Here is a 22,104-nt window from a genome sequence, read left to right as displayed (position 1 = left end):
TACAAGAGTATCTGGCTATTCTAAGTACTCAGTTAAGTGTTAGCTATCTTTACCAAATGATCATCATAATTATTGTTGGTTGATTTTTGTAGATCCTATGCAAGTAATCTTGCCCAGAAACCCTAGCAATTTTCACTGATGTCTCTTACGCATACAGTTACTTCCCACTGTTCCTCAATGCAAACCCTAGGTTTATGTGTTCCATGCAGCTCACAGCTCACAGGGCTATGCAAGGTTACATGGTCACGAAGCAAGAACTCTGTCTCTCCTTCTCTAAGCGCCCACAGGCAAAATCTTTTGCTCTTCCTTTAGACTCAATCACCTCTTTTATGTTCTACCACAAGTTCAATAGTTAGACTCAAGCTGGGGCCCCCCACTGATGTTCACAAATAAATAATATTATATTTATGAAATGAGTTTTGTGGGCCAATCTGAAAAATCAGTTTTTATAGAAAACAAAACTAATTTGGGTGCATAAAACGGTCCTTGATTTTATCTGCCTTTCTTCCTTGCTCCCTGCTTCCATGTTAGAATATAAACAACACTTGGATTACCTTATTTTCTATCTGTGTGAAATTCTTAATGCAAATTAAGCTAATATGTTTTCTACAGTTTACTGTGAAAATCAGACAAGTGTAGTTTCCTTTTGGGTTCAGAGAGCACTTTTTTGAAAAGTCACTAATGTTGCATAGTATGAATAATTTTATAAAACCCCATATTGTATATTTTATCTCTTGTCAAGCAAATAGGAGGCATTTGGTGATCACTGTTGCTAGATAAAATTGTATTTATCTGTCTTGTGGATTAACAGTGGTAAAATCTTAGTCCCATTTCTCACCCACTCTTGTGGATGTAGTTACATAAAATTAGAATTCTCTTGTAGGTACATTTTTTTAAATGGAAGAAACCTCAAATATCAAAGAAACTTTAATACACACACATGCATGCATACACACACACACACACACACACACACACACACACACATTTTCATTCTACTGGATGAATTCTTTGTAGACTTTTATTCTGTGGACAAGCTGTGATTTCCTGGCTAATGCAGGCTCTCTTACCATTTTTGGTCAAAATCACTCATTGCCCAGTCTGTCACTTCTTTAAGACTTGTTGAAATGCTAAGATTTCTAAGTGGAAAAGCAAGATGAGTCAGAGGATCACTGGGCCCCAAAGACAAACATATGCTCTTTGCTCCACAGTTTTAATAACGCTTGGATAGATGGAGTCTTCACAGTGGCAAATGGATGGTTAGTTAACATGACAACTTCCCAGGAGATCCCGGGATATCACGTGGTAGCCCGTTCCTTTGATAGTATTGCATCTCGATAGGAAACACTATTCGAATTACAGTAGCCCTGAAAAACAATGTAGATCTTTATTGGAGTCCAGGAACTCTAGCTGGCTCTCTGCAGTACACGTGATACCTTCACAACAATGCTGTTTCCTCTCTCAGCTTTGTCAGTCCCCTGCCCCATGTGCCTTGCTACTCTGTTCAGTAAAAGTGAACATCAGAACTTCATCCCCCTCCCCACTCCCCACCAGCTGCAGCAGGCCTCCACAGGTAGCTAGAAGACCTGCCAGTTCTGTGGCCACCCCACCCCCACCCTCATCCCAAGTCTTCTCTTCTCAGCAGAGGGAAACAAACTTTTCAGGGAGATACAGCTCTTCTCTCACCCCAGCTTCTTTTCTTGTGTGACACTCAGATGGAACATTTCTAGCGAACAAAATTCTCCACTTCATTACATGTGAAGAGGTGTAGACAATTTTCAAGGAAATTGCTTTCACAGGAGGGTTCGTTTTAACTTTGAGAAAAGCTCATCTTGACAGAGAGAATCCTTTTTGTCAGTTTATTTGGTTTATCCTGTCTGTTGTCACCCATGGAAACTCATGAAATTTAGTGTATCTGAGATGACTTGGGGTCCCATGAGCCACTGTGAGTGTGTTTCCTGCTGCTGTTTTACACTGAGCTGTTTTTAAATGCTCAGGGAGAAGTGCTTCAAATAGCTGCCAACCAGTGCTGCCCTGAGTGTGTGTTGAGGACTTCCGGATCTTGCCATCATGAAAAGAAAATCTATGCGGTAAGTGTTTCCTGACCTATGGTTGATTCTATGCCTGTAGATCATTGACAAGGGAAAGCTGAATGCTGAACTTGTGTTGACAAGAGAGGTTTTTTTCTTTGCCTGGGCTGTAGAGGACCTGAGGCCCATTTGACTTTCCATAGGCATTTGGGTTTCTTGAATAAAATTAAAATGGTTCTACTAATTTCATAGGTCCTACGTAAATATTTGTAGATTGAATTTGTGTCTGTAAAGCGTAGTTCGACAATGTTGATTGAAGAAGTTGTGATGCTGAATAATGAAGTTACCACCTTGTCTCTGTATCACATATATTGTTTCCCTTTGATAATTACAAACAACCCTCAGTGAGTGAATAGGGCAGATCTTATTACTCCTGTATTGTAGATGAAAAAGTTGAATTGTGAAGAGCTTAAGGTTCTTGCCCAATATCTTGTTACTAATAAGTGGTATAACCTGACCTAGAACCTGGGTTTTTCTTACTCCTAATTCAAGGCTCTTTCAATTACGGTAAGGTTTCTACACTTCAACACTATTGACATTTTAGGCTTTGTGGTGGGGCCGACCTATGCCTTGTAGGATATTTAGCAGCATTCCTGATTTTTACCCACTATATAGACGCTGGAAGCACCCCTAAGTCCTGACAACCAGACGTGTCTGCAAGCATGGACAAATTTCCCCTAAGAGACAAAATGCTCACCTACCCCCATTTAGAACCACAATACTAGAAATCAATCCTAAAGTTCTTTTCATTCCAGATCCTTTAGGATTAATTTATAGACATTAAGTACTGATTAAAAAGTACAATTGCAAGGTTTCTTATAGGACTTATGAAAATGGAATGGATACAGTTCATCTTTACTTACACCTAAACGTTACCCTGAGGCAGTAGGTGATGTTGAATGTGGTAGAAAGAGGCTCTTTGCTTTTAATCCTCATCTTCCACCTGATACAAACCCCTCCCCAAGTTAATGCCTCTGCCCATTCAGGTTAGTGGGATTTGATATACCCACTCCAGGCTGCTATTCAGAGTGTGTACCTAAAACTCGGTGAGCATAGTGTACTTTCCCCGTGGGACAGGATCATCTCCCTTGAGCCACTGTCTCCTAATTACCTGAGGAAGCCACTCTTTCAGTTCCGCACAATGTGTTGCTGAAAGACACCCAAGCAGGATCTATGCTGGGAATGTCTTCATACCACATATCACCCTTTGCTGCTCAATTCAGTCTGCATTATGTGGAGTGGTGTAAACCTTGCTGCTGAAGGGGGCCCCTGTGAAATGGAAAGTGCTGCAGAGCATAATGGTGGTGGAAGTAATGCCAGGTCATAATGATTTGAATAGGTGTGTGGTTCAAGGTCAAAAGCACCAAGCTGAATCTCACAAATGAAGGAGCACATAGTATCCAAAACAAGGTCAGGGGACAATCAGACGTCTCGAGTGAGTGAGGATACTAGGGACATGGAAAATCAGAATTCAATAAATCTTTGTAGTTTAATGACATTTATCACTTGTTCTCTTGTGTTATATTTTTGCACATGCACAATCTTCTTATCTTGGTTTAAGATGCTTGAGAACACTGACAGTATTTTCTGCATCTTTGTAGTGATCTTCCTTGCTTCCCACCTAACCAGGCACTTAACGCTAAACTTTTCCCAGAGTGGGTGCTCAGTAAACATCAATGCAGGATTCAAACAATGAACAAATTCCTTCTCCAACTTATCAATCTCCTTGTCCCAATGGCATGCTGGTCATTGACCAACGACCTATGTGGCTGGGTGGTTCTAGGACCACCTATCTGCTGATGGATTAGTTAAGAAATGAAATCCTCTTGTCCTCCAGCTTTCTCTGGAAGAGTTCAGAAAGCCCTCCTTCTTCCCCCATCCCCCTACCCCATTCTGCTGTATTACATCACATGGAAAGCTCTAAACTGGGTAAGAACATATCCATGTGTCGTTTTCCCATATGCAACTTTCAAAACGTACTCCTCAGAAAATGTTATATTTCTGGTACTTGATGTAAGTGAGAAAAAGCTGAATTTCAGGAACTCTATTTTGAAGGAAAAAAATCTCTAGTGGTCTACTTCTTCAAATAGAGATAGAATAATGATTTTTTTAAGCGGAGACAAAAAAAATTTCCTAATTTTAGTCTTAATAAGGTTAAAATGATCATGTTTCTTGCTTTTCTGCCCTTCCTTCCTCTCACTTTTTTCACTTCCCCTAGATTCTTGCCAAAGCCTTTTTAATATTATTTGTTTTCTTCTGTGGGTTAAATACTTGTCTGGATTTGCTCCAACTCTCACCTTGTTGCTTGTATCACTAGGTGTTTTCCTGAATCTTTGAGGGTTTTGGGTTTTTTTTTGTTTGTTTGTTTGTTTTTGACCCTTTCTGCTTGCTTAGGAAGCAGTCCAGAGCACTCCTTTCTCATGGAACAGCAATAATCTTCTCTTTAGCCTCTGGCTTGCATCCCATAGGGCAGGTCATGGAGATGCGCTCCCTGTAGCTACAAAATAGCCCGGTATTTTAAGAACTTTAGAATGGTGATCCACGGTGAAAGCTTTCTCCTAAGAGAGGGCTTTATAAGAGTCTGTAGGATAGAGTGAATGTGGCAGGAGGGGAATTAGTTGAAGTGGTACTGTCTCAAGAGAATAGGGTTGAAGCAAAGGAAAGTCAAGGATGGGTCCAGCCCAGGGCAGCACGAGGAGGCCACCCTTTAATGAAACAACCTGGCCTCACTAGAGGACCACCTTTGTTTGCAGGGTAAACAGCTTATTACACAACCAGCCTTCTAACAAGTCAGGACAAGTCCCGACATCTTCCCTGGAGTGAGGAAAACACATGAGCCATTTGGCTGACTCCAGGTTATTTGAGAGTCTTACACAGGCTTATTACAGCCAGCATTTGGGGGACTATTTCATCCATGACCTCCCGAAAGCTATCCCTTCAAATTAGTGTTTGGATCTCTGCCCAGCCTTGCCAACCATTCAGGGAGACAAGCCTGAAATATGTTTTCCTAAAGAGCGTTGGAATGCTTTTCCCTATTCTTTGCCCCACAAATTAGCTTGTGAAAGGGAGGGAAGAGGACCATTAATCCTCTCTCTTTCCCTTTTTTACTAATTGAATCCCATCACTAGATAATGTCAGGTCTGAGAAGATAGTGTGTGGAGATTCACCGAAAAAGAAAAGTGGTGATGCCCTAGTGCCCACATTCGATTGAATAGAGGAGAGAGGTCTGCTCGCCTTGCCGTCTGTGACACTAACAGTACTAATTTATGTGTGTGAAGGAAGAAATGAATATTGAATTCCGCAGCCTTGTTCTCTTCAAAGTAGAGGATGTAATTATAATATGCACTGAACATTCCCAGTAGTTAGTATTCTGGATCTATAACTTCATAACAGGAACAAATTATACAAAGAAAAATTATTTTATTGTTCCGTCAGTAAGCCAGGCAAATACTTTATGACCTTATCTTTCCTTTGGACTTATGTCAACAGCCAGGCCGACTTATTAGTTGGCTATGCAAAAGAATATATTTAAGATGTTGTCTGCAGAATGCACTTTTGTCCCGTGTCAAAATCTCATATTTTCAAAAGGTATTAATGAGGTTAAGATGACACAGCTAAAACCAGATCTGGGGGCATTGCTTTGTGTATCTATTATTCCTTGACTTTACAAAGCTCTCTTTGCTGCCACAGTGTTTATAAAAAGTGAGGCTTTTGTAAATGGGTATAGAGAACACTAGGAAATTATATATATATATATAATTATAATTATATTATAATTATATTGTATTATATTATAATTATATTGTATTATATTATAATTATAATGTACATATGTATATATCAGCATGTGCCAAGCCCCTTGATCTCTAATCTGCCTCTGCTGAGGGCGGCATCACTGTTTTAGCTATAGGTGTAGGAGAGGAAAATGGAGTGGACTTATGTGACTTTTTCCCAAGAGAGATGTGGGAGTAATTTGTCTTCATCGCTCTGTGCACTTTGTTATTTTTTTAAATGCTTATTTATTTTAAGAGAGAGCACAAGCAGGGGAGGGGCAGAGAGAGAGGGAGAGAGAATCCCAAGCAGGTTCCACACTGTCAGCCCAGAATCTGACGCAGGGCTCCAACTCAAGAGCCATAAGATCATGACCTGAGCTGAAACCAAGAGTTGGTCGCTTAACGGACTGAGCCACCCAGGCACCCCTCCCCGCCCTCCCTTTTTTAAAAAAATGTTTATTTATTTTGAGAGAGAGAGAGAGAGCACACAAGCAGGGGAGGGGCAGAGAGAGGAGAGAGAGAAACTGTGCCCTTTGGATCACCCTAAGGATCTTCTTCTGTGGCTTTGACACCAAGCATTAGAGATTCCCTACCAAGTGTTTGCTGTTATTCCCATAATTTTCAAGCTTATTGTGAAGGGAGAATCCCCTGCCTCGTTTTATGTCTCTTGAGTTAGATAATAGATGCACATCATCAGAGAGCTTGAAGGTACTGAAGAGATTAGCTAACACAACCCTCTCATTTTACAGATGAAAAAATGTGGTGATTGACAGGTTGTTATTGTAATTAATTTTTGTGGTCTCTGTGTGAAAGGTCGTGTGATTGCAAATGTTTAAGAAACAACTGTTAGTGTTTCTTAGTAGCAACAGAACAAGCTCTTATTTTAATGAAGTGAAATGTCAAGATGTTTAGAAGCAATCTTCTGACTTTTAATAGATAAAGAAGTTCACTTCAAGCTGTTTTATATGCAGCCTTCACATTTTAGTTTATTTAAGACATATAAATGATTCATTCAATATTTTAAACAGTAATTTGCCTTCTGACGACAAAAGTAAAAATATGTTTATGGTGAAAATTGGAAAATAAAAAAGTGTATAAGCAGAAAAACATCATTGGTAATTCTCAAGCTATGAAAATCACTGTCGGTGTTCTCTCAGTTTTTTGGAGAGGAGGTAGCAGGGGAGATGGATAGATAGAGATATATGTTCTTACATAATTATAATTATACTGTGTATACAGTTTATGTCTTACTTTTTAAATATAACGTGTTGTGTATAGTTCCCTGGCACACCTTGGAGAACATGATTTCCTATTGTTAGGGATTTGTATAGCTTCTAATTTTCATGATCATATTTCCAACTTTGGTACATAAAGAACAATGAAATGGAATTCCTTATATTTAAACATTTTGTGTGTTGTTGATCATTTTCTTCAGATAACTTCTTTTAAGTGAAATTAGTAGGTCAAAGCATCTAAAGATTTTTTTAAATTTGTTTTAATGTTTATTTATTTTTGAGAGAGAGAGACAGAGTGCGAGCAGGGGAGGGGCAGAGAGAGAGGGAGACAGAATCCAAAGCAGGCTCCAGGGTCTGAGCTCTAGAAGCTGTCAGCACAGATCCTGATGCGGGGTTCAAACTCACGGAGTGTGAGATCATGTCCTGAGCCGAAGTCGGATGTTTAACCGACCGAGCCACCCAGGCAAAGCATCTAAAGGTTTTGATTATTGAAGCTGTGACATCTGTGATCATTAAAATTCAATTTTAAGTTGTCTGTGTCTAATGAGAAATCCAGTGGGAATATCACGGCTCGTGCAGCCTTTCTTCAGGTGTGATTACCCTGGGTAGGCCCCACCTGGCTGAGTATTCCAGGTGCTGTGGTGAGGGAAGGCTCTGTGAAGGAGAAAATGCCATTCCACTGCTGTTTTGCCAACACTACTATGAATTTTAAACTCTTCCCATATCTGATATTAAGAAGTATTATCCAATTTTATTTTAATTAATATTTCTTTGCAATTTATAACATTAAATATTCTATAAGCTTGTTTTCTGTTGGTTTTTTTCTTACTGCTTGGAAATGACTTTATATAATAGAGTTTAGTTCTAATTAATATAATTTGCAATTTTTATCAGCTTGTCGTTTGCCTTTTGACTTTTTTTATAATGTATTTTTGACAGACTTTTAAAATTTTAATTCATTAGAGGGGCGACTGGGTGGCTCAGTTGGTTAAGCGTCTGACTTCGGCTCACGTCATGATCTCATGGTTCGTGGGTTCGAGCCCTGCATTGGGCTCTGTGCTGACAGCTCAGAGCCTGGATCTTGCTTTGGGTTCTGTGTCTCCCTCTCTCTCTGACCCTCCACTGCTTGTGCACACACACACTCTCTCTTTCTCAAAAATAAATAAACTTAAAAAAATAAAATTTTTACTCATTAGAACCTATCAGTTTTTCTCTTACAGTTTCTTTCTTTGCTTTTATGCTTAGGCTTTTCAAAGTATAAAGGTCACTTGCCCCCTATCTTTTATTAGTTAATAGTTTATTAGCAAGTTGTGGGCTTGCCCATTTATATGCTGTACTAAATTTGAAATTTTATATTTAATTATAGCAGAAATAAAAATTGGTGGTAGAGGACTTGGCCTTGATATTTATGTCCATTTCTATGGTCACAGATGGCACACGGGTGTGAAAAGGAGGAGGAAGGCTATGAACTCAACACAGTGGAAAGAGGGGAGAGGACTGAGCACCCTCTACCTGCCACCCTTCCTCTCCCTTGCCTGCTCTTTAAAAAACTACCTCATATAATCCTTATAGTAACCCAGTGAAGGGATGTTGTTATACCATTTCAGTTTTTCAGACCAGAAACTGAGATTTAGAAAGATTAAGTCACTCACCCACAGTTCCTAAGGCAGGGAGGGCTGAGCTGGGAGTTTCCAAGGAAACAGTTGATGCATCTGACTCTGCATACTTGCATTATTGTTCTCTTGTGCTCCAGTAAGTCCATCTAGAAGAAAGTAATCTTCATGACAGTAAGGTGAGGACTCGGTTCCCAAATAATTGGATGACTGTGAGTGCCTATTACTATCATTATAATAATAGCACAGGTTATTAGTAATGTCAGACGTGGCTTGCTTGCAACCTGGCTGTAATTTGCAGAATAAAGGGGTACTGACTTGTTTAGGTAAGACAGAGTTCTTTTGTGTTTGGGAATGCTGAATAACTATTCTGGATGCTAGCTTGAGAAGCAAGGGGACATTTATTTTCTATGCTTCTCAGTCGCACAGTTGTAATCCCCAGATTATATTTAGGTGATTGAGCACCTGGAATGTGTGATGTTTTTAGTAGAAATCTATACATGATTTGTGCTGGATCAGTTATCATCATATGTTGCATTTAATAGAGGCAAAGGAAATTAGTCTCCAAATATTTAAGAAAATGTTATCGAAGGAAAATTTCATTCATTAAACTTATCTCCCCCCCCCCCCCACACACACACATCTTGTAAAAGGCCACCATTATTCCATTCTGCCATATTTTGACAGCTACTTCCCCAGGCAATCAACATATTTGTAGCTTTTTATATTCAGTGTTCATCACCCCCAATCTGCATCATATCTGAGGGGGGCTCATTTAAATATTTTTGGTACTCAGTAAGTCATAGAACTCAAAACAGGGATCTGTTAGATCACTGATACAGTGCTAGCTTTGGGAACATCATATCCCAACCTGAAGTGGATTAGCAGCATTCTGTATATGTAGATGGACTCAGAGTTGGCTCTGTAGTTTGTGGAAGAGCTGGCTGAAGCAGATGCCTCTTGCTGGCTGTCGTATTTCCCCAGGACCTAAAGATTATTGGAGCAGGAGAGAGGCAGAGGGGGACAGGGAGGAGGAAGGATAGGAAAAGAGGAATATGGGAACTAACCAGGGTTTTAAAAAATAAAGGCAAAAAACGAGAAAGAAAGAGAGAGAAAGAGGAACAGAGTGAGAGCTATTGAAAATAATAGGACCATTATAAAGAATTCAGTAAATATATGTATGTGTATGTGTGTATATTTTACTTTAGACTTTATAGAATTTTTTTAATGATTGGGGTTAGGGTATCTTTTATTTTCTTTTTGTGTATTTCTGAAATTTTCAAATATAAATCTTAGGGATACTAAAAAGAAAAGAAAATTCAGGTTTTTAATTGGTCTCTGGCTTGGAACATTATAAATCCTGGTCTTAACCTTGTAAGCCTAGAGCCTTCTTCCATCTCTCCTGAGCACCGTCCTTCATTTGTGTAAGAGGTTTGCTTCTGTCTGGTCAGATGAAAGCTATATTCTGACAATAACCTTCTTATTCTTTTTTCCCCTAACCCCCAGCATGGGACAGAGTGGGTCTCCTCCCCGTGCAGTGTGTGCTCGTGTACGCATGGGGAAGTCCGATGCATGCCCCAGCCATGCCCACCGCTGTTGTGCACACAGCAGGAGCTGGAATTCATCCCCCAAGGGAGCTGCTGCCCAGTCTGTGTGGGCCCTGGGAGTGAGTATGAACTTCTGGAAAGAAACCCTCTTTGCCTTTGAGGTTTATGTGATGACATCCCAACTTTTTCTTGCTCAGTGTGGCTCAAAGACCCCTAACCCGGTTCTTTACTGGAACCAAGTTGGATCCTTACACTTGGCAGAAGCAATGTTGCAGAGAGTGAGGCTGGAACTGATCTCCAAGCTCCATTCCAGATTTGGGATTCTGCAAGTTTCTGATTTATTTATTTTGTGCTGGCCAGATGCATCCCTCTGCATCCGCAGCTCCCAAGAAGGAAAAAGAGGAGGGACGAGATTCTCTGATATGATTCCATAAGGGCCAACGTAGTTCGTCCTGCCTCTTGGCAGAGAGAAGAATGAACAAATCACTTCTCCATGTAGCATCACTAGCGCTAATTCTGCTGGCTGGTCTTTGAAATGACATAACATCTTTCTCCAAGACACACAGAGCAAGAAGCCGGTAACTCATTTGTCTCTATGGCACCTTGACTGTGGAGAATATGCCTGCCTACAGACCGAGGCCCCGTTCAGCAAGCCAGGGGCACATTTCCAGGTCCTTTCCTTGGAGTCCGTGCTTGGTCCAAGTCCTCCTTTTATTACAGTTTAGGACTATATGTCGCTCCCATTTTTATAACTAAGTAGTGTATACTTCACGACAAATACAAATTATTGTCATTACTGCATTACATCCTCTCCTGGCATATGATTACAAAAATTACTCTTTTATTTAATAATACCTGGAAGCTACACTCTTATTTTTGCCTTTTCCCTTTGAAAAGACCCTGGTTTCTTTCTCATCCCCTGTTATTCCATGCCTGGCAATCCGTTACTCTGGAGAACCATTACAGGGATTAAAAAGTATGCTTAGGAAATGATAAAAGTACAATGCTTGCCTCACACATTTCAGATGTCATCCACCAGAAGAGGACTGACAGCTAGCTGCTTTGGGCCAAATAACCCTGCAAGTAAAAATACTTGAACAACAGAGTTTGTGGGTGGTGAGTAGGCTGGCTGAGTTTATGGGATCCTTTCTTATGTTTTAAGAGGCTTTCTTCTTGGCCTCCATGAGAAAGACATATTGGAAGCATTTTGCCTGGAGAGACTGGAGGATCAGCCAGGGCCAACTTCATAATTTGCTAGGTGCAAAGTGAAAATATATGGCCCCTTGTTCAAAAGGCAGTGGGGCTTTCTTCTGTGGTCTTTCTCAACTGTCAAGTTTTTAATTTGCGATTTAATGTCATACTCCTTCAGGCGTGGGGATACTTCCTGGGCGGGTGGAGACCTTATAGGCACCCCAGGGCCACATCCTGCTACTTGGTGCGTAGGGCACATGTACTCCCCTAGCACCCGCATCCAGGTCCCTGCTGTGGGTGCAAGATGGCAGTGTTCACAGTGATGTCGGGGTCCAGGAATGAACAGTCAAGAAAGAATTCTTGAGACATATTTGGTGCAAAAAATGTGGTTTTATTAAAACACAGGGACAGGATCTGTGGGCAGAAAGAACTGCACTGGGGTTGTGAGGAGTGACTGATTATATACTTTCATTGGAAGGGGGTTAGGGATAGCATAAGTCTCTAAGGAATTTGGAAGCAAGGTTTCCAGGACTTTGAGGAGCTAGCTGCTGTTAGGATCATTTACTACTGTCTAGTAAAACCTTAGACATGAGGTCCTTCAGATGTATATCAGTGGGCCATATGCTTGGAGGATGATTACAAACATATATCTTGCTTGGGGTGGTAGAGGTAAAGGAAGTTTCTAAAGGGATTTTTATAAGTTTAAGAAGACTTATAGGATCCTGGAGGTCGGGCTAATGTCAAACTAAGGTTGCCTTTTGCCCTTAACAAAGCATTAATATCAAGGCAGCTGAGTTCCTAGAGGAAGGTCACCCTGTCTTAAGTACTTGTCAATGGGCTGCGGAGGAAATTTAATTTTTTCTTACATTTCTTTTGCCTTTGTTCTCCGCATCAACTGAGTGTGATTTTGGGAGCAAGTGGCTGAGAACCCATCTCAGGAAGGCAAGGGGGTAGTGGAATGCAGGACCATGCATCAGCTGAGGCTCCCTAGCACATGTTAGGTTGTCTCACCAGACTTCACTTACAAAACTTAGGAAGTTATTAAGAACTCCATACCGTGACTGCAGAGTTTTTTTTTCTTTAAAGTTTGTGTATTTATTTTGAAAGAGAGAGACAAAGAGAGAAGGGGAGGGGCAGAAAGAGAGGGAGATTATATCTCTATCTCTATCTCTATCTCTATCTCTATCTCTATCTATCTATATATCTAATCTATATCTATCTATATCTATATCATCATCTATATATAATATCAAGCAGGCTCCCCAGGGTGAATCCCGACATGGGGCTCCAACTCACAAACCTTGAGATCCTGACCTGAGCCAAAATCAAGAGTAAGGCACATAACTGACTGAGCCACCCAGGTGCCCCTGACTGCAGAGTTTTAATCCCCAAGTCTGAGCGCCCCCAACCACAGGGCCCTGTGTGACTACACTGGCTGCACACCCATGCAGTCAGCCCTGGGATCAGCAAGTACAATCCCCCCAGTAATCCTTATTTTTTCTGACCTTCCAGAACCTTGTTCCTATGAAGGCCGTGTATTCCAGGATGGGGAAGACTGGCCACTGAGTCGGTGTGCTAAATGTGTGTGTAGAAATGGGGTCGCCCAGTGCTTCACAGCTCAGTGTCAACCTCTGTTTTGTAACCAGGTAAGGAAGACAGCCTCTAAATGGATCCTTCATAGACTATTAACTTCACTGTTCAGGAATTTGAGCCTCTTCTGAATTTGTCAGGCAGGCCTCAAAAGTACTAGGAAAAAGAAGCAAAGGCTGTTTTGTTTTCCTTATACTTTTGGAGACCACCCTTGAGATGTTTCTTTTACTGTTAGAAGCTATAGATAGGTCTAATTATCAGCCATTTAGGGTAATCTTTACATAATGAAAGTGAGCCTACAAAGAAGGCAGTTGCAGATGTTGCAAAAATGTCAAGCTAAACATCTGGAAAAGCCAGTAATACGATCAGGTATTGTGTCTCAGTGCATAGGTATAGTCTTGCTTTTAAAGACATATGCATGTCTTTGAACATGATTATCCAGATGTGTACTTTTTAATTCTTATAAGATAATGATTCAAGTTATTCAAATCTTCTCTGGGAAGCTTTAAAAAAATGGTGGGATTTTGTTCTTCATTTAAAGTTCATCTGATTTTCAAAACATTAGACTCTTCACACAAATTTAGAAGAGAAAATCAATGGCAAATAAATGTGGTATACATGGTATTTTATAGTTTTTACTCTTCCAGAGGCTCCTATGGATGTTCCTTGGCAGTTGACAGATAACCATGAAAGGAGTTTGCCTCCAGTTGAAAAATAGCTCATTTCTGATCTAAGGAAAAGCTGGAAGCCAACATTCAGTTGATACAGAGCAGTACTTTGTGTCAAATAAAACAAAATCAATAACATGGCATATTGTGACAATTGGGCAATATTTTTAAAGGCAGACAAAAGGCAATTAGACAAGAAATGCTAAATGCCAAATAAAGGGAAAATGTATCTAATTGAAAGACTCGATTGTATTACCCACCCTACCACAACCACCATGCTCATGTCCCATCTCCCAATTCATCACACAGTCTTCTCCCAGTGCTGAGATTACAAATGAGCTTCTCTGTAGAGTTGCACAATATCTCACATTCAGAGGACGCTGTAGTGTTGGGGCATTTTGATTTAGCACTTTCCAGGATTCAGTTCCCTTGTGTATGAAGGGTAATTAAGCAGTTTGCCACCATTGCAATAAGGAAAGTGGGAGGAGGCATGGAGGAAACACCACATTGTGAGCCTTCTGCTTTACATCTTTGAAACCTTAATGGACTGCATGTTAGGGGGATAGATTTGGAATAATTGAAAGTGCTAGTTCCCATTTTTAAAAACATTAAACACAAACTCTAGCTTCAAACACTGCACTCACATATAGTTTGCACTGACATACATAATTAATTTAAAAAGATGAAATTTGGTACCATACTTTAGAGCTAGCTAATATGCAAGCATTCTGAAGTCTTAAAAATAGGTTGATTTTAATCACTCTTGTATCATTAAGTTTGTATTTTTGCCATCACATACTTTAGAAAAACAACTCTCAGATTATTTAGAAATATTTTTCTTGATTTAATATCATTATTAAATATGAGATGTTCTGATGATATAAAGGGGCATTATAAAATTTAGGCTTTTGATGGTAACATCATCACCGCTGTCTACCTTCTACCATCATTGTCGTCATCACCATCACCACAGTTTTGGCATTTATTATGTGCCAGTCATTAATTTTAAGGGCTTTGTAGTTCTCATAAAAACCTGATTAAGTAAGAACCATTATTATCATCCCCTCTTGCTGATAGATAAAACTGAGATATGGAGAGCTTAAGTGACTTGCGTAAGGTACCACAGTTAGGAAGTAGCAGTGCTTCTAACCTAGTCAATTCTGCATCACAAATTCAACAGACCACACCCAACTCATTTTTTTTTAATGTTTATTTATTTTTGAGAGAGAGAGAGAGAAAGGGTGAGTGGTGGAGGGGCAGTGAGAGAGGGGGACAGAGGATCTGAAGTAGGCTCCGTGCTGACAGCAGTGAGCCCAATGCAAGTCTCAAACTCACAAACTGTGAGATCATGGGGCCTGAGCCGAAGATGGATGCTCAACCGACTAAGCCTCCCAGGTGCCCCACCTGACTCATATTTTTAACCATTATACTATATGGCCTTCCAAAATGTTGAGTTATATAGCATTTATGTATAGTAATAATCACAATAACAATAGTCACTACCAGACTTGAACATGATTGCAACTATTTTATATGCATTAACTCATTAAATGTTAAAAACCCACAAGTCCATCAGAAAAAGTGTATTTCCAGGTCTTGAGCTCCAGAAAAAACTTGATTTTTAATATAAGAGGTTTTTTTCTTTTAAATTGTAAAAGGAATCTGTATTTACTAAGCAAAGTTTGGAAAAGACAGAAAAGCAGAAAATGATCATCTATATTTCTACCATTCAAAAACACCACAATATATTTTGGGGGTAATTCATTCCAATTTTTTTGTAGGCAAATGTGGATATATTTTTTTGTTTCATGGTTGTAATCACATTTTAGAGGCTGGGATAATCCAGAGAACTCCCATTTGATTCAACAAAAAATGACCATCAACAAGGCACGTCATAGTCAAATTCACAAAATACAGAGACAAGGAAAGAATTATGAAAGCAGCAAGGGAAGAAAGTCCTTAACCTATAAGGGAAGACAGATAAGATTTGCAGCAGACCTATCCACAGAAACTTGGCAGGCCAGAAAAGAGTGGCAGGATATATTCAACATGCTGAATCAGAAAAATATGCAGCCAAGAATTCTTTATCCAGTAGAGTTGTCATTCAAAATAGAAGGAGAGGTAAAGAGTTTCCCAGACAAATAAAAGCTAGCGGAGTTCGTGACCACTAAACCAGCCCTGCAAGAAATTTTAAAGGGGACTCTTTGAGTGGAGAAAAGAAAAAACAAAACAAAACACCAAAGTAACAAAGACTAGAAAGGACCAGAGAACATCACCAGAAACATCAACTCTACAGGCAACACAATGGCACTAAATTCATATCTTTCTGTACTCACTCTAAATCTAAATGGACTAAATGCTCCAATCAAAAGACATAGGGTATAAGAATGGATAAGAAAACAAGACCCATCTATATGCTGCTTACAAGAACTACTTCAAATTTTTTTTAATGTTTATTTATTTTTGAGAGGAAGAGACACAGAGTATGAGTGGGGGAAGGGCAGAGAGAGAGAGGGAAACACAGAATCTGAAGCAGGCTTCAGGCTCTGAGCTGTCAGCATAGAGCCTGATGAGGGGCTCAAACCACGAATTGTGAGATGATGACCAGGGCCAAAGTCAGACACTTAACTGACTAAGCCACCCAGGTGCCCCACAAGAAACTCATTTTCGACCTAAAGACACCTGAAGATTGAAAGTAAGGGGTTGGAGAACCATCTATCATGCTAATGGTCATCAAAAGAAAATTGGAGTGGCCATACTTATATCAGAAAAACTAGATTTTAAAATAAAGACTGTAACAAGAGGTGAAGAAGGGCATTATATCATAATTAAGGGGTCTATCCACCAAGAAAATCTAACAATTGTAAACATTTATGTGCCCAGGGTGATAGCACCCAAATATATAAATCAATTAATCACAAACAAAGAAACTCATTGATAATAGTACCTTAATAGTAGGGAACTTCAACACCCCACTTACAACAATAGACAGATCATCTAAGCAGAAAATCAACAAGGGGACATTGGCTTTGAATGATACACTAGACCAGATGGACTTAACAGATGATATTCAGAACATTTCATTCTAAAGCAGCAGAATACACATTCTTCTCAAGTTCACATGGAATATTCTCCATAATATATCACATACTGGGTCACAAATCAGCCCTCAATGAAAAGATTGAGAAAGAAAACCAAAGCTAGAAGCATCACAAGTCCAGACTTCAAGCTATATTACAAAGCTGTAATCATCAAGACAGTATGGTACTGGCACAAAAACATACACATAGATCAATGGAACAGAACAGAGAACCCAGAAATAGACCCACAAAGGTATGGCCAACTAATCTTTGACAAAGCAGGAAAGAATATCCAATGGAATAAAAACAATCTCTTCAGCAAATGGTGTTGGGAAAACTGGACAGCAACACACAAGAGGAATGAACCTGGACCACTTTCTTACACCATACACAAAAATAAACTCAAAATGGATGAAAGACCTAAATGTAAGACAGGAAGCCATCAAAATCCTTGAGGAGAAAGCAGGCAAAAACCTCTTTGACCTTGGCTGCAGCCACTTCTCACTCAACGTCTCCAGAGGCAAGGGAAACAAAAGCAAAAATGAACTATTGGGACGTCATCAAGACAAAAACTTCTGCAAAGCGAAGGAAACAATCAGCAAAACTGAAAGGCAAATGAAGGAATGGGAGAAGATATGTGCAAATGACATATGAGGTAAAGAACTTATCAAACTCAACACCCAAAAAACAATCCAGTGAAGAAATGGACAAAAGACATGAATAGACACTTTTCCGAGGAAGACATCCAGATGGCTAACAGAGACATGAAAAGATGATCAACATTGCTCATTATCAGGGAAATACAAATCAAAACCACAATGAGCTACTACCTAACACTTGTCAGAATAGCTAACATTAACAACTTAGGCAACAACAGATGTTGGCAAGGATGCAGAGAAAGAGGATCTTTGTTGCACTGCTGGTGGGAATGCAAAGTGCTGCAGCCACTCTTGAAAATAGAATGGGGGTTCCTCAAAAAATTAAAAATAGAACTGCCCTACAACCTAGCAATTGCACTACTAGGTATTTATCCAAAGGATATAGGAGTGATTTGAAGGGGCACATGCACCCCAATGTTTATAGCAGCACTATTGACAATAGCCAAAGTATGGAAAAAGCCCAAATGTCCGTTGCCTGATGAATGGATAAAGAAGATGTGGTATATATAATGGAATATACTCAGCAATATATATAATGCTGATTATATATATAATATATAATGGAATATCACTCAACAATCAAAATGAATGAAATCTTTCCATTTGCAACAATGTGGATGGAACTAGAGTATATTATACTAAGCAAAATAAGTCAGAGAAATACAAATATCATATAATTTCACTCATATGTGGAATTAATAAAACAGATGAACATAGAGGGTTGGAAGCAAATATAAGATAAAAACAGGGAGACAAACCATAAGAGATTCTTTAATACAGAGAACAAACTGAGGGTTGCTGGCAGGGTGTTGAGTGGGGGGATGGGCTAATTGGGCGATGGGCATTAAGGAGGGCACTTGTTGGGATGAGCACTAGGTGTCATATGTAAGTGATGAATCACTAAATTCTATTTTTGAAATCATTATTACTCTATATGTTAACTAACTTGGATTTAAATTAAAAAATAAATTAATAACAATAAAAGAGAAGTTGGTGATAATCTCTGACAAAAAGAAATATCATATGTTCAAACAGGGTGTTGTTCCCTTAGGGAGGGATGTAAATTTATACTGAAATTGCTTGCTTTCAACTTTTGTCCAGATGCCTTGTGAACAGAGCTCTGACCCATCCACATTTTTGTAGGTACATTAAAATGGTCTGTTCGGTCTGATGAGAGTTGTTTCTGATGATATTACCACCAATTTTTTTAAATACTATAATTTTCCCATTCCCCATGTTGATTAATCTGAGTAGGTTGAACCTCATCTTTGAATCTTCTTTCAAGAAAGGTAGAAGATTGTATGTCTTCTCAGCCACTAAGTGTTTGAAAATTATTATTTAAGAAAAATTTTAATGTTTATTTATTTTTGAGAAAGAGAGAGAGAGACAGAGCACAAACAGGGGAGGGGCAGAGAGAGAGGGGGGACACAAAATCTGAAGCGGGCTCCAGGCTCTGAGCTGTTAGCAGAGCTCAACATGAGGCTCGACCTCATGAACTGCAAGATCGTGACCTGAGCCGAAGTCAGATGCTTAACTGACTGAGCCACCCAGGCGCCCCTGAAAATCATTTTCTTATTGCCCACATACATTAGATATAATTGGAGGGGTCAAAAATTGGGAGCCATTATTAATTTCTTCACATCCCAACTCTGTGGACTCTTTTCCACTGAATCCTGAAATCTAGTGCCCTGGTGGGAAAGTCTGATGTCTGTCTGCTTTCTATTCCATTGTGTTCAGCTAATTTTAGTCTGTTGGATTCTTGCATGTTGTATCTTTATCTTTATAATCAAAAAAATTTTTCAGGATATTTCTAGGTGAGGTGTCTTTTCACCTTGTTGCCTAGAATATGGTGAAGCCCTTTCAGTCTGTATTCTAGTTTTTTAAATGCTTTCTCCAGTTATGGTTTTGATTTAATCATATTAATTCCAATTATTCTCATTTCTCCAGAAACAGTTATGATGATTCTTGGATTGCTCCCCTCCCCCCTTATTATCAATCATGTTCTTTCTTACCATTTTTCACTTTGTGTCTTTCCTCTTTCCTCTTCATATGGAGAGAGCCTCTTGAGTTTGTATTTACCACTTCTAGTATTGATTTTAATTTGACTATTTCACTTTTTCTTTTAATTCTTCCTTATTTTTCCTCTCACTGGTTCATCTAGTTTTTTATCCTAATGCTTATTCTTTCTTTACTGCTGCTTGTTTCCATTTAATAAAGACTGCATTTTCTTGCATCTTACTGAAGTTGCAAAATTGCTTTTAAGTCCTTTTTTTTTTTTTTTTTTTTAGATCCTATAGGTGTAGTTTTCAGAAGTCTGCTCTTTCTCTGAATCTTCAGAACATTATTAGTTTTGTTTGCTCTTCAGGGTTTTCCCCAAGTTCCTTGCCTTCTATTTACTCATCCTTGATCAAGAGAAATCTGTCCATACCCACTGCTCGAAAGCTGCAAGGGTAAGTGGCCTGCCCCTGGCTAACTCCCCTTCTTGGATCCATAGCCAGATGCTAAGAAATATGTCTCCTTGTCTGAGGGTTTCCATTTAGTATGTCCCTATTGTACTAAGATTGGATCTTTTTCTACCTCCACTGCTCAGCCCTCTTACATTTTTAATATGTGAAACAAAAAAAACTGTAATCCCCAGTATGCACCGCTGCAAAGGCTCTCTTCCTCCCTCTCAGTGACCATGTGCTTTTCAGTTGAGGCATTGTCCTATCCTGCTACTTTTTATCACTCTCTCTGCCTCCTCCAACACACATACTTCCCAGTCTTCCCTCCCCCCCCCACCTTTTTACATTATGGGCTCTGATTAGATGTAGCAAGAAAGATGTTGAGGGAGGTGAGGGCTGGCATTCTGACTGCTTCCAACAGTTGTGGCCACACACCGGAGGGATGAATCTGGGTCGTGTTTGGTATAGAAAGGCAGGGAGTTAGGCAGACGTGATGGTTCTTATATCTATTTAGGTTTACACAGCAAAGAAAGGCCATAAAATGTCTTATGCTCAATGGGACTTCCTCATAGCAGTGGCAGGGGGTTGGATGTTTTACTTTTTGGTGGTGAAATTTTTATCTCTTTCTATATCTACAGAGGTATCATAGTGGGAAAATATTTCACCAAGAGCTGTTAGCCATAATACACCATAAAATTTTTATCATAAATATTTTTATTTAAGGAATATGAAAAACCACAATTAAATATATCCTTAATGGTAGTCCTACCCCAAATTGTAATGACAGTAAGCATAGTTTTTTTGTATCAATTTCTGTGTTTACTGAAGGTACTATATAAGACCTGGGGTTGGCGAACTTTTTCTGTAAAGAGCCAGATAGTGAATATTTTCAGCTTTGTGTGCCATTCGGTTGAAACAACTACTCAACTCTGCCATTGTAACACAAAGACAGCTATAGATAAAATGTAAATGAGTGGACGTGGCTGCGTTCCAATAAAAGTTTATGGAAACAGGTGGTAGGCTGGACTTGGTCCATGATCCATAGTTGGCTGGCCCCTGTATAGCCTATGCTTTTGGAAGGACAAATCTACATAGCCCAGGATGACATGATACAGATAGAAGATAGCAACAAAATGCACTGTTAAAAATCTTTTCCATTTTTCTGACCTATTTTACTGTGCATCTTCTTACTTGCATGTCCAGTCTTGCTTATGAAGCACCAGCCCGGGTGAATTACCACCTCTCAGTCAGATAGTTCTCTTGTAATCTGGGATATCTTCTCTTTAAATGCCTTTCTTTCCTGCCCTTATTGGTCTGGATTGGTGAATAAAGATTCTGTTTCTGTCAATAAATAATATAATTGGGTATTGCCAGTAAGAATTAGAAAGTTTGATTTTCCTTGTATCAACCTTACTACAGCTAATTCCTTCCCCCATGCTCTTGAGTTGACTCTGCTACTATACTTGGGTCTAGTCCATGTTGGTTAAGATAGACTGATACTAACTCTGTGCTGATTCAAGATTTGTGATCCTGACATTCGTTCCCTGTTTACCAAGCATTGTATAAATTCATTTGTTTACTACAATAAAATTACTGAATAGTGTGACATCAAATATACCGTTATTTTACTTTCTCACTAAAATTTCATTAAGCTGAAGAGTTCTGAGGTTCAGAAATGCTTGATGATTTCAGCATGTGTCCCAATTTTCTCTACTCTATTAAACATCAATGGTCATAATATTTTTCATGTAGAAGAATAAGGAAATGAAATAACCTAAAGCATCAAAAACAGTTGTCATTTTAAGTCCAGTGACTCAGTTGCTTGAAATAAATCCCTATTAGATAGTAATGCATTAATTTAACTGATCATATATAGTTGAGTTAAAGAACTACTGAGGTATGACTGGAACCGTTCAAGAAAAGTTAAAGCTCTTTTGTGCTTCTTGTAAGACAAAGTGAAAGTAACTGTAAGATAAACCAGTTCTTGGTCCTTAAAGTTTAGTATATTGTAACCTTGCCTTTAATTTGTCTACCTTCCTGTCATTCAAAAGGTTGTGGTGATAAATCAAAGTGAGAAGCTGACTCTTTGGTATCAATGACGGAACTGTTCTTGTGAAAATTCTTTGCAGGGCAATGGAGACAAATGGTCTAATATTTGGGGGGTGAGAGTGGTAGAGGTGAGAAGTAGGGAGAGGGCAGGGAGCAGTTCCTTGG

General features: G+C 39.3%; 1 protein-coding gene across 1 annotated transcript in view; it reads left to right on the top strand.

Moving 5' to 3' along the window:
- Positions 1-22,104, top strand: part of FRAS1 (Fraser extracellular matrix complex subunit 1) — a 426,196-nt gene that overhangs the window by 160,985 nt on the left and 243,107 nt on the right. Inside the window, exons 4-6 of the mRNA XM_058722162.1 lie at positions 1,998-2,090; positions 10,218-10,377; positions 12,962-13,095. Of these exons, the coding sequence (XP_058578145.1) occupies positions 1,998-2,090; positions 10,218-10,377; positions 12,962-13,095 (387 nt within the window). The remainder of the gene's footprint in view (positions 1-1,997; positions 2,091-10,217; positions 10,378-12,961; positions 13,096-22,104) is intronic.

This window comes from Neofelis nebulosa, chromosome 3 (assembly GCF_028018385.1).
Source record: "Neofelis nebulosa isolate mNeoNeb1 chromosome 3, mNeoNeb1.pri, whole genome shotgun sequence".
NCBI classification, from domain to species: Eukaryota; Metazoa; Chordata; class Mammalia; order Carnivora; family Felidae; genus Neofelis; species Neofelis nebulosa.
This window is presented reverse-complemented; position numbering and strand designations above follow the sequence as displayed.